The following is a 14,149-nucleotide window of genomic DNA, read 5'->3' as shown; positions in this document are numbered from 1 at the left end:
GTCCTGGTTACCTGTGCCTCAGGCCGGCCTTGGGTGACTGGGCAGCCGCCATCTGAGGCTCACCTGCACCAGTCCTGGGTGGCTGGGAGGCTATGAACAAAAAGACATGAAATACATACCTACCAACAAGTGAATCTAAAAATCAAGTGAATAAAAAATCTGAAGAACAGAATGGACTGGTGAATATAATAGAATCAGGGACATAGAAAGGGAGTGGACTGACAATTCTTAGGGGGAAGGGGGTCTGAGGGGTGCAGGAAGATATTGGACAAAAATCTTACACTTATGGCCGAAACGGGTTTAGCTCAGTGGTAGAGCGTTGGTCTGCGGACTGAAAGATCCCAGGTTTGATTCCAGTGAGGGGCATGTACGTTGGTTGCGGGCACATCCCCGGTAGGGGGTGTGCAAGAGGCAGCTGGTCGATGTTTCTTTCTCATTGACGATTCTAACTCTCTATTCTCTCCCTTCCTCTCTAAAAAATCAATAAAATATATTTTTAAAAAAATCTTACACCTATGGATGAAGACAGTGGCAGGGGGTAAGGGCATGGGTGGGGTGGGGAATCAGGTGGGGGGAATCAGCTGGCGGGGGGGCGGAGAGGAACACCTATAATAATCTGAATAAAGATTTATTATATAAAATAAAAAAATAAAATAGGACATATGCCTTTCAGCCAGTTTCAATTCATCTGTTGGTGAGTGTGCTATGACCTTAATTTATGTGTATGTTTGTGTACATATACATGTATATGCATACACACATACACATAATGAACACATATTTCATATATATATATTAGGGCCTGTGTTAATATTGTCTTTGTTTTACACAGTATGAGAAATGGTGCCAGAATTGCTTAACTTATGATGTCCATGTCTTCTTTTCCTTGCATGCATGTGGTTTCAGAACCAAAGATTTCCATACTCAGGGCAGAGCAGAAGCAAGCCTGTGAATTCCTTGGTAGAGGGCCCAAGTGGGACACCGGATCTGATAGTTCAGCAGCACCAAACCAATCTGACCATGCTCCCATGCTGGTCTCCTTTTCCTTCCTCCAATGTTTTCAGCAATAACCAAATATTTCTACCTGCTCTACCCCTGTCCCATGTGTCTTCTGTCCCTTCTGTGAACCAAGGACCAAGCGTCATGATGGTGCAGCCCATGCAGGCTGGGCAGGGAGGAGAGAACCCTCTCTCTACTTGGACACTTACAAACTACCTGCCAATACCGCTGACTCCAGGAGGGAGCCTCTCCAGTGCTCACAATCCTTTCCAGCTCCAAAACCAAGAAAAATGCCAGAATCACAAAGAACAGACTGCCACAGGAGTACTACAGTTGCAGGACAATTCTCAGCCTCATCCTGACCAGAGAATACACCAATCACAGGATCTGGATCAGATGGACATCTCTTCCATTGTGCAATGGTACGATGAGTGGTGCCAGGCTGTGATGGCAGAATGGGACCCTGGGGAAGGAACACAGAGCCACACAACACACAGCTCAGCTCGAGACCCATCTCGTTCCTTCGGCTAATTGCACCAACAATATTTACCTCAAGCCTTTATTTTACTTTCTTGTTAATCCTCACCCAAGGATATTTTTCCATTGATTTTTAGAGACAGTCGAAGGGAAAGGGAGAGAGAGAGAAACACATCAATTGGTTGCCTCCCATACATGCCCCAACCAGGGCTGGGGATTGAGCCTGCAACTGAAGTATGAGGAAATCAACATTTCCAAGCTTTTTCCATGTAATGCAAGGCTCACTTTCAGGAGGAAGACATCATTCTCATAGAACCTGGTCCAGGCCTTCTTTCTTTGGAAGCAGAATCAGTGCAATTTAAAGGACGATAAACAATAAACTCGACTGAACATAAACTGTGCACCTATGGATGAGGACAATGGGGGTGGGGAGGGGGCGGAGGGGAGGGTGGGAACCTGGTGGAGGGGGGAAGAAATGAGGAACCTTTGTAATAATATGAACAATAAAGATTGATTTTAAAAAATAAATAAAAAATAAAAATAAATAAACAAACAAACAAACAAACAAACAATGAACTCATGCCCTATCCAGTTTGGCTCAGTGGATAGAGCATCAGCCTGCAGGCTGAAAGATCCCGGATTCAATTCCGGTCAGGTCAAGGGCATGTACCTTGGTTGCAGGCACATCCCCAGTAGGGGTGTGCAGGAGGCAGCTGATAGATGTTTCTCTCTCATCGATGTTTCTAACTCTCCCTCTCCCTTCCACTCTATAAAAAAATCAATAAAATATATTTAAAAAATGAAACAAAACAATGAACTCATTCTGTTCAGGATGAGACTAATGCAGGGGAAGGAGAAACCACTTGGAAACCTAAATAAAAGTTGTACTCTGTGTTGTGGGCAGTGGTTATCTTCTGCACTCATTTCACTGAGTAAAAGATTGTTTCCAAGCACCATGCCTCTAGGAGCACCAGGACATGAGGCAGTGGACACATCTGCCAAATCCTTCTGAGCAAACGCTTTTAACTGATAAACACGACTCTTCCCTGTAATCAACATGTCCACAGTGTCTAAAAATCGACACATGAAATAATTATACCATTCATGGAATAATTCTCAAATATGTATTCAGTTGTGTCATGTTTTGGGTCAGCAAGTGCCGGAAACCAATCATTGTCTGACTAACAAAAAGAAGCTAGTCAACCTCGAAGCTCTGAAAGGTCAGAGCCAATCACATCCTATCTAATTGAGACGATAGTAACTGAGGCAACTTCCCCATCTTGTATTCATGTAAATCCTTACTGATATGATAATCCGCTTATTACCTGCCTAAGGGCTATGGGTGTTTCCCAAAGCTGCTTAAGGGTAATGGGTGTATCCCATAGCAGCCTCAGTAAAAGGGATAGCAAGGCCAGAGCCTAGAGAGTCTTCCCACAGGCAGTTGACTCCCGCCTGGCCCCCCATTTGTCCCAAATTAACTCTTTTCTAGTCTCTCTCCATTTTAGTGTGTGGCCTCCTCCAGAAACCGGACCCTGAGTGGGCCCTAATCACGAGGGCCGCATTAAGCAAGGAAGCGGGGTATATGTCCTCTAATTTCCACACACAAGCTGAAAGCCACTCCACAGCACTCAGGCAGACAGCCTCAAGCAGGTGCCTCAGGACTCCTATTGATGGCACCTCCTGTTACACACCTGATAGTTCCTGATTGTTTCAGATTGGCTTCTCTTCTCTTTGGCTCTCGGCAGTTCACCCTATTTTGCCATCTTTCACAATCTTAACACAGATCTCTTTGCTCCATCCATTTTGCGAATGACCTAAGAGTTCTAAAACGGAAGTACTTTATTATCTAAATAATGAGCAAAAGTGTCAGTTCCTTTATGATTTTTATACCTAAAAGTTTTTGTGAATACAATCACTTATTGGGAGACTCAAATACAAAGTTCCATTTATTTTCGATCACAAAAGCAACACAACAAAAAAATTCATTCGCTAATTTTTAAGTCTAACACAACCATAGCACAAAACTATCTTCAACAAATGGAAACGCATTATTACTAGTAACCAAGACAATTCTTGAGACTCTAAACAAAACTAGGAAGGTAAAGAAACACGTTAGATGCTTGACTAACAAGGACTCAAAGAAGAGAACAGCCAAGGAGCAGGGTCCCCAAATATTAAGTCAGCAAAGGAAACAAGGGGTTTTCAAAGTAGTTGGCAGATCAAGGTAAACTTTTCCATTAACTGTCAAGTGATTTTAGAAATCAGAGCTCACTGGGGGATGCAGGGTTTTGGGTAATCCATGTTCAAAACCTTGTAATGAAACCTTTCCATATTTCTAAATCCTTGACTTAGAATCTATCACAATCTAGAGGAGCTTCTCCCAAAGGATAGAAGGCTCTCAATTCACGCTGCCTGAAAAGACCTGACTTCCAATTTTCTTCCTTTGGGTTACTAGTTCCTGTACAATAAGATACAGGTTCCATTCCAAAAAAACATTACTATGTAAACCAATCTCTCTCTGGTTTATATTTTCCTTCAAGAAACAGATACTGCCAGGTACAGCTCTAAATATATCCAATATCTTTTATTTTTATCCTCCTACACAACGCTGCATGGCTACAAAATCTTGGACTCACAGAGCAATGACAGCATTTTAGAAGATGTGTCAGTTCCAACATAAAAAAAAAAATCTCTGAAGTTCAATGGTCACAAAATACCACTTCATCTGCCACACCTCTTTTCTTTTCTCATTATCCTGTCAATTATTTCTTTCGGAATTCAATTCTCCGAGCTACATTCTGAGCACCAAATTTTTTGACCAATGTATCTCTGGCATCCTCATCACCTTTTTGCAAATCTAAGTCATCCTGTCGAGACCAAATGGGATACCCATCAGTCCTCTGACCAGACTCCAAAAAGGAGGTGGTAGCCTCCACCTCACCACTATTTTTTAGGAAGGCTTGTGTAACTGTTGACAGATCCAAGTTAAACTTTTCCATTAACTGCCGGATGATCTTAATTGCAGCTCCCACTTCCGCTGGAGAAACTTTTCCTTCTTCTTCCTCATCAGGCTGTGTTTCTGAGTCTTCTTCAGGTGTGGGTGGATCATCATCACACATTGTTATGTGTATTTCAAAATCAGGGCTTTCCTCCACCTAGAGAAAGTGATAAAACTAGTCTAATTACCCAGTTACACTTAGTCTTGCAATATCTGGTCTCTCCCAATTACCATCTCCTTGCCCTTTTCACTCCAATCACACTGGGCTTCCTTCAGTTCTGCTAATATGCCATTTCCTTCTTACATGTGTATGTGTGTATATATATATATATATATATATATATATATATATATATATATACACACACACACACACACACACACACACATATGTGACAACAGGGTAAGAAAAATGTGTGTGCAGGTGAGGTGTGTGTGAGCGCAAACATGCTTCTGTATGTATGTATATATATAATCATCTATGGTATCCCAAATGAACATTAGAAGCTCCACTGAATATGAAAATAATATATGTGCATACACTTATGTGTATATTTTTGCATTAGATTATTTGGAGGGGTTTTGTGTGGTTTTTTAAAAGAGTCTTATTCTGCCGAAACCGGTTTGGCTCAGTGGTAGAGCGTCGGTCTGCGGACTGAAGGGTCCCGGGTTCGATTCCGGTCAAGGGCATGTGCCTTGGTTGCGGGCACATCCCCGGTAGGGGGTGTGCAAGAGGCAGCCAATCGATGTTCATCTCTCATCGATGTTTCTCTCTATCCCTCTCTCTTCCTCTCTGTAAAAAAATCAATAAAATATATTTTTTTTAAAAAGAGTATTATTCTTTTTGTTTGTTTTATATATATTTTTAATTGATTTCAGAGAGGAAGAGAGAGGGCAAGAGAGAGAATCATTGATCACTGTCTTCTGTAAGCCCATAACAGGAGCCTGTACTTTTTTTTTTCCATTAGAAAATATCTGTTTTTTTGTTTTGTTTTCCATTAGAAGAGATGTTTTTTATCTCTCTCTCCCTCTCTTCCTCTCTGAAGTCAATACAAAAACAAAATAAACACACACACAACATTGCTGTATTAGGGTCTCTAAACTATATTACTATAGCCACATTATAAAGTATGTTATGTGAGAAGAGACCTATGTAGTCCTTGTTTGGGAGTTGTTGAGAGCATTTGGAAGTTTATGGAAGTTAACCTATGTAATATCAAATAATAAAACAAAACTGAGATTGCCCAAGGCAACAACCCCCAAATTCTGCCAATTCTTATGCATTCCTTCACTCACCAATTACAGAAACTTTCAATTATTTCCCTGATTTAGATTGAGGCCTGACCACCTTTTTGTAAATTAATAAGAAAAGTTAATTTAAAAGACCCTTTTCCCCCAGCAGATTTAGCTAAATGGTTGAGCTTCGATCTATTAACCAAATCATGGTTCAATTTCCAGTCATGACATATCGCTCATATTGCAGGCTCAATCCCCAGTGTGGGGCATCGAGGCAGCCAATCAGTGATTCTCATCAGTGATGCCTCTTATCTCTCTCTCCCTCTCCATTCTTCTCTGAAATCAATAAAAATATTGTTAAAATAAATAAAATATCCTTTTTCTGGGAGAAGATATGCATATATAATTTGGAGGTTTTTTTCAATCAATTAAACTCTTTTTAAAATTATATTTATGTTCCTGAGAAGCATAAAAACATTATTATAAAATGCTAACTTTGAAAAACTTATACTGAGATGAAAGTACTAAAAATGGGATTTTTATACTGTTTAAAATAGGAATTCACCCCAACTTTTCTACCTATCCCCCTCAAGCTTTCCTGTCAAAAAGCAAAAACTACAATCCTGGAACCTAGATCAGTCACACTTTCCATTTCCTTCTTCCACCTTGAACTTCTCTCTTACCTTTCTGGGCACTGGGTATATAAAAAAGGTAGATGGGATGACCAATTTCAAAGGAGAAGAATGCAGATACAGAAAAAAATGAGTTAAATCTAGTTAACATACCACAACCTCCTCAAACCCCCGGGTGGCTTCTATAAGCATTTTTTTGACTGTTTCTTCATTCTCCTTGATCTCTTCCTTTACAAATTCTTCCTCTTCTTCCTCCTCTTCCTCTTCTTCAGGCAAGTCGGGAGTTCTCTTATTCTGTGGTTCTATTACAGAGAAGAGCAGCAATAGATTAGGATGAGCCTCTTTTACAGAAAACAATAATGCTGTGAGCTCTGGACCAAAAGTAAGCCTGTACTTTTTTTTCCATTAGAAGATATCTGCTTTTTATCAGGAGGAAAAAAAAAAAAATAAGATGCCTATTCAATAATTTCTGCTCTTGCTTCTGAAAAATTATACTATCCAAATGGTGGTAATTTTCCTAGATCCTGATATGTAAAATAAAAATACTCTTCAAGTTTAATGCATTTTTTTAACTTGTATTTATGGATTTTTCAAATTAACAAAACTGGAATAAACTGGGTACTTTGGAAAGCAAATCCTGAGGTGGAGGTTACTATATAAGGTGTTTATCAGAGAGCATGCCTGGGAAAACCCCCATTGAAGTGAAGAAAGCAGGATGGGCAGAAAAAAGTTGAGCTCTGAAAGAGTGCCAACAAGGCCTCATCTGAAGCAAGAAAGTCCTTCATGGTTAGCCCAGTTGGGGCAAGGGAGCCAAAACTTTAAAACTGTATATAGAGCCCTAACCAGTTTGGTTCGGTGGATAGAGCATCGGCCTGCGGACTCGGGGGTCCCAGGTTCGATTCAAGGGCATGTGCCTTGGTTGCGGGCACATCCCCAGAAGAGGGTGTGCAGGAGACAGCTGATTGATGTTTCTCTATCATTGATGTTTCTAACTCTTCCTTGCCCTTCCTCTCTGTAAAAAATAAATAAAATGTTAAACACACACACACACACACAAAAAAAAAAAAAGAAAAGAAAAAGAAAAAAAACACTGTATATAGATCAGTCACTAGATACCAGCCACTCAAAGACTTTAGGCAAGGCAGCTCTCCTAGCTGTTGAAGAAGGCTGATCTGGGGACTATACCAAAATCTACCATTTACCATCTACACAAAGGAGGGCCCCTAAACCTAAACATCCTCTCGGTTCCTTTTTATTCCTTGTTCTCCAAGAATTTTACTTTGCTCTCTTTTCCACTTAACAAATAAAGACTGCTAAGGGGCAAAATGAGGGAGTTTTTTTGATGGAACTGTTCTATATCCTGATTTTTGGTGATGGTCATACAAATCTATACATGTTAAAATACATAACTGGAAAATGGTATGACAGTTCCTCAAACTATTACACATAAAATTACCATATACACGAGCAATTCCACTTATGGGTTTCTGCCCCCCAAAAATGAAAGCAGGGTCTTAAACAGATTTTACTATATCCATATCCATAGCATCATTATTCACTATAGTCAAGAGACAGAGACAACCCAAATGCCCATTGATGGATAAACAGATAAACAAAAAGTGGTTTAGATATACAGTGGAATATTATTTAGCTTTAAAAAGAAATGAAATTCTGACAAGACATTATTCTAAGTGAAATAAGCCAGACACAAGAGGACAAATATTGTATGACTCCACTTATATAAGGTACCTAGAGAGATCAAATTCAGAGACAACAAGTAAAATAGTGCTTGTCAGGGGCTGGGGGGAGAGAGAAATAGGGAGTGTTTAATGGATATAGAGTTTCAGTTTTAGAATATCAAAAAGTTATGATATGGCCAAAACCGGTTTGGCTCAGTGGATAGAGTGTTGGCCTGCGAACTGAAAGGTCCCGGGTTCGATTCTGGTCAAGGGCATGTACCTTGGTTGCGGGCATTTCCCCAGTAGGGGATGTGCAAGAGGCAGCTGATCGATGATTCTCTCTCATTGATGCTTCTAACTCTCTATTCCTCTCTCTTTTCTCTCTAGAAAATCAATAAAATATATATTAAAAAAAGTTTTGATACGGATGTATTATACTTAATGCCACTGAACACTTAAAACCAGCTAAATGGTAAGTTTTATGAGATGTGCATTTTATCACAATCCTATATAAATAATAAAAGGCTAATATGCAAATTATCCGCTTGACAGAATACAAGAGTCACATAGTGAGAAGTAAGTCTCCTTGTCCACAGCCCCTCACCCTGGCTGGCGCCACCCTCAATCGGCCCCAATCAGGGCAGGCTGGCAGGATCCCACCCATGCACAAATTTGTGCACAGGGCCTCTAGTAAAAAAATAAATTTTAAAAATGCATAAACTGCCTGGACAGAATGGCTCAGTGGTTGAGTGTCAATCTATGAACCAGGAGGTCATGGTTTGGTTCCCAGTCAGGGCACATGCCCAGGATCTGGACTCAATCCCTACTGTGGAGTGTGCAGGAGGCAGCCAATCAATGGTTCTCTCTCACCATAGATGTTTCTATCTCTCTCTCCCTGTCCCTTCCTCTCTGAAATCAATAAAATTTATATATTTTTTAAATGCATAAACTATACACAAAAATAAGTTAATTTTCTTTTATATAATTTTTTAAAATAGTAATGTTAAAAAGCCTTATCTTTTGGAGATAATGATGAAATAAATAGATGGTGCCTGGCATTTACTTCAAAATAATACCAACAGTATTATTTTGGAGTGGCTCAGTTGGTTAAGCATCATCCCATGTTCTGAAGGGTTGCCAGTTCTATTCCCAGGCAGGACACATATCTGAGTTGCTGTTTGATTCCTAGTCAGGGAGTATACAGAAGGCAATCGGTAACTGGTTAATGTTTCTCTCTTTCTCTCTTCCTCTAAGCATGTCCTCAGGTGAGAATATAAATAAATAAATAATCTCAAAAATCTGGATTGAAAGGAATAGATGTAAAAAATTGACCAGGAACTATAATCAGGTGAAGTTGGGCAATGAGTACATGCAGTATAGTTCATTATACTATTCTACTTTTGTAAATGTTTGAAATTTTCTATAATAAAATGAACAAATTTCTATAATAAAATAAACAAAGAATGAGTTGAAGCAACATGCATACACAAAGACTTCAAGGTCTCTCATTAAGTTAAAAACAAACAAACTGCAGAACTAGTTTCTAGTATACTAGTATTATCATGAGCAAAAAGTGCACATAACAAAGACAACAGTAATGGTTACCTCTGGGAGAGGAACCAGGGGAAAGGGTATATAGCAAGGAGACTTACTTTTCACTATGTGACCCTTTTGTATTCTGTGTTTCTGAAGGATAAATTTCTAGAAGCAATATTGCCTCGGTTAAGGGAATAAGCAATTTAAACAAAGCCTTTCAAATAAATTTTATCGATTTCCTTCTATTAACAATGTAGGGCTGAAACCTGTTTGGCTCAGTGGATAGAGCTTCGGCCTGTGAACTGAAAGGTCCCAGGTTCAATTCCGGTCAAGGGCATGGACCTTGGTTGTGGGCACATCCCCAGAAGTGGGTGTGCAGGAGACAGCTGATGGATGTTTCTGACTCTCTATTCCTCTCTCTTCCTCTCTGTAGAAAATCAATAAAATATATTTTTTTAAAAACAATGTAGGAGTGTACTTGTTTGCATATACCACACTAACTTGGGATATTATTCATTTTGTTAATTTTTGCCAGATTGATAGATAAAATGACATTTCCTTGCTCAAGTTTACTTTAAATACACATACACACATTTATTATTTCATAGATTTCATGGGTCAGAAGTCCAGGTATGGCTTATTTGGTCCTCTGTTCAGAGTGTACTTTACTTTTATTTAATAACCATTATTTCTGCATTGTTTATTGCCATTTATTTCCTTTTCTGGAAACTTCTTATTCCATTTGCTTTGCTCATTTTTCTACTAGATTTTCTTTTTAAGTTACTAGCTTTTGCAAGCTCTTTGGACAGTAAGGAAACTAACTCTTGCAATGTATTGGAAATATTTTTCCAGTTTGCCCTCTAACTATCATGAGAAGTTTTTATTTTTTTTTTAAATTAAAGTATGTTTTTATTGATTTTAGAAAGAGAGGAAGGGAGAGTGATGGAGAGACAGAAACATCGATGAAAGAGAAACAATGATCTCCTGCATGTCCCTTATGGGAATTGAGCCAACAACCCAGGCATGTTCCCTGACCAGGAATCGAACCTGGGACCTCTTGGTTCATGGGTTGTCGATCAATCACTGAGCTACACCTGTTGGGTAAAACTTTTAATTTTAAGTAATCAAATTTAGAAAATGTTTCCTTAGTCTTCTCGGTTTTAGGATTATCACCATGCTAATATTAAAAAGTATATTCAGCCCTAACTGGTTTGGCTCAGTGGATAGAGCGTCAGCCTGCGGACTGAAAGGTCCCAGGTTCAATTCCGGTCAAGGGCATGTACCTTGGTTGCGGGCACATCCCCAATAGGAAGTGTGCAAGAGGCAGCTGAATCGATGTTTCTCTTTCATCGATGTTTCTAGCTCTCTATCTATCCCTCTCCTTTTTTCTCTGTAAAAAATCAATAAAATATATATATTTTTAAAGTATATTCACATTTTCTCTTAGTCACTTTAGGATTTTAATTTTTACATTTATATATTTGATTATCAAAATACTATTTTGAGTGGGTGAGTCAGCCTAATTTTGTCCTAAGTCAAAAATGGCTTGCCAGAAGTCCCAACACCACTGATTTAAAAGCAAGATCCTAAATGATATACTTTGCCCACACACCTAGCCCTGACCTCTCTGAGAATGCTCCCTCACATTTACTCCATTCCAGCCACAGTGATTTCTTTGCTGCTCCAAGAAAATATTTCCACCTCAGGGCCTTTGCACTTATTCCCTCTATCTGGAACATTTCCTCAAATAACCACCTGGCTTACTCACGTTTTCTTTGGTCTTTGCTCAAATTCAGCTCATCATTGTAACCTTCCCTTTAAACCTATAGAAAACAACCTCCTCCCCAACCTTTACCCTGATTTCTCTCTGTAGCGCTTACCACTTCCCAGCTAGCATGTTAAGCTCCACGACCACAGGGACTTTTACTTATTGTTACATCCCAGCAGGATAACAGTGTCTGGCACTCAAATCTCTGTTGAATGGATAAATCTGAAATATCACTTTTAGCATAAACAAAATTCTACAAAGCATACAAGGAGAAATAGATTTTACCTCCCCAGACTTCAACTGTCACATAAGAGAAGGGAAGTAGAGAGAAAGCAAGCTTCTTTAAACAAATGGGTTTGTCACTCTAAGTTCCAATACCCATTATTATGTAAAAAGTGAAGTGACAGAAAGCCTTTGCACTGAGCACTAACCAGGCCTGCATCTCAACATTCAACTGACTTAAAAACTCACTTCTTGGCTTAATGGATAGAGTGTGAACCTGCAGACCAAAGTGTCCCAGGTTCAATTCCAGCCAAGGGCACCTGCCCGGATTGTGGGCTCGATGCCCGGATTGTGGGCTCGACACCCAGGAGGCAGCCAATGAATGATTCTCTCTCCTCATTGATGTTTCTATCTCTCTCTCCCTCTTCCTTCCTCTCTGAAATCAATAAAAATATATATATATTTTTAAATTCACTTCACCCATGAGACCAGGAAGGACTTTCAATAGCCAAGAACCTTCTTATGTGAATACACATTCAATTAAGCCAAAACAGAAAAATAAACTGATCTAGCTTGCCTGTAAAATGGTTTATACTGAATTTACCAAAACACAGGAGAAATGTGTCTTTAAACTGATGGATGCCAGAAGGCAGTGGAATTGGGGGGGGGTGGGAGGGGGCAGGCAAAATAGATAAGGGGGACTAAGAGGTACAAATTTCCAGTTTTAAGTCACAGGATGTAATGTACGGCACAGGGCAGGGATTTTCAACTTTTCTCATCTCACGGCACACATAAACTACTAAATTCTGTAGCACACCAAAATATATGTTTTTTCCGATCTTACAAAAGAAAGGTACAATGTTGATTCATTCACACTGGAAAGTTATTGTTGTGTTGGCTGTTGTCATTTTATTACTTGACAATCTAAGGGAAAAGAGGTCAGTGCCTCTGACTAGTAAGGTATTGCACGTTTTTGAAAATTCTTGCAGCACACCGGTGTACAGTCAGTAACCTTGTACGGAGACTAAATGTATGGTGATCATTTCATAATGTACACAAATATCTAACCACTATGCTGTACACCTGAAACTAACATAACACCGTATGTCACCTATAATTCAATAAATAAATGATTAAAATAAATGGGACGACTCTCAGAAACATCTGATAAAGTTACCCACGAAGCTGGTTTCCCCCGTTCCTCTGGGGAAGAAAACTGTGGATAGCTAACTGGTGAGTAGAGAGAGAAAATTTTCTATAGACAGCACTTTTTTTTTTTTTTTTACACCCTTTGAATACTAAACGATGGCTATATCCTAATTATTGAAAAGGGAAATTGACTGAAACCGGTTTGGCTCAGTGGATAGAGCTACGGCCTACGGAATAAAGGGTCCCAGGTTCGATTCCATCAAGGGCATGTAACTTGGTTGCGGGCACAGCCCCAGTGGGGGGTGTGCAAGAGGCAGCTGATCGACGTTTCTATCTCTCTCCCTTCCTCTCTGTAAAAAAATAAAATAAAATAAAATAAAAATTCAATATATTTAAAAAAAAAAAAAGAAGAAAGAAAAAGGAAATTTAAAATATCAGGAAATGGTGTGATTTTACCCGAATGTCAAAGGGGGTTGGATGATGACACCGAAGCCGCCAAAAAGGACGCCAGGCGGAACGGAGATGGAGGGCCCGCCCCCACCAGCCCCAGCGCAGGCTGAGGGAACCCGCAGGCTGAGGGGACCCCCAGGCTGAAGGGACCCACAGGCTGAGGGGACCCAATCTCCGCAGCGCCAGGCCTCACCCCCGCTGTCGGCGGCCTCGGGGTCCTCCTCCGCTTTGCGCTTGAGCTTCTGGGAGGCCGGGCTCACGGGCGCGTCCCCCAGAAGGTACTTGTGCTCCTGGCCCCGCAGGTGCTTCAGGTAGCGGTCCTTCAGGGACTGCCACGAGTGCTGCGTGAGCGAGCTCCTCTCCATCGCCTTCCACAAGGCGTTGCCCGTGACGGAGCTGGCCGAGCGGGCATTCTCCTTCACGTAGGTCAGGATGGCCACGTCGTCCGCGTCGGTGAAGGCGATGCGCCCGGTGAGCGGCGGCGGCCCCCGCTCGGGCTCTCCGGCCGGAGCCCCGCTCTTCGTCTCCGCCGCCGGGTCGGCCGCCGTGGCCGGGCCCAGCCGATAGGCCTCCAGGTCGAGCCTCTCGTTGCGCTCCACGCAGTCCAGGATGTACTGCGTGGAGATGAAGTCGCCCGACGCCTCGGCCGCCGCCTCCCCGGGCTGGGCCAGCAGCACGGCGCCCGGCTCCTGCACCCGGCACAGGGTGCCGCCGCCGTGCAGGATGAGCGTCGAGAGCCGGCGCTTCGCCGGGCTGGGGCGCACGTAGAAGGAGATGGAGCCGCCATCTTCCCTCAGGAACAGAGTCGCGGAGTGCGTGGGCCCGTTGTCTTTGCCCACGTCCATCGCCTCCGCCATCGCTGGACGCAGAGACCGGGAGAACTTTAGGCACCGAGCGCCACGGGACGGACCAGAAGTACCGCTCCGCTCCAGACGATGCGAAGCCCCTCACTGCGCCTGCGCGGCGGCTGCGAAGCCCCTCACTGCGCCTGCGTGGCGGCCGC

The 14,149-nt window shown here is 41.6% G+C and overlaps 1 protein-coding gene across 1 annotated transcript; it reads right to left on the bottom strand.

Moving 5' to 3' along the window:
- Positions 1 to 612: 612 nt before the first annotated feature.
- TERF2IP (TERF2 interacting protein) lies at positions 613 to 14,131 on the bottom strand. The gene is made up of 3 exons (XM_084906755.1): positions 13,340 to 14,131; positions 6,496 to 6,644; positions 613 to 4,631 (listed from the first exon to the last, which is right to left on the bottom strand). The coding sequence occupies exons 1-3, from the start codon at positions 14,001 to 14,003 to the stop codon at positions 4,239 to 4,241; spliced, it is 1,206 nt and encodes a 401-aa protein (XP_084762881.1). The 5' UTR covers positions 14,004 to 14,131; the 3' UTR covers positions 613 to 4,238.
- Between the last annotated feature and the right edge of the window lie 18 nt (positions 14,132 to 14,149).

Source organism: Pipistrellus hanaki, assembly GCF_964339955.1.
Source record: "Pipistrellus hanaki genome assembly, chromosome: 15".
Taxonomy (NCBI): Eukaryota; Metazoa; Chordata; class Mammalia; order Chiroptera; family Vespertilionidae; genus Pipistrellus; species Pipistrellus hanaki.
Note: the sequence above shows the minus strand (reverse complement) of the source record. Positions and strands in the feature narration are given on the sequence as shown.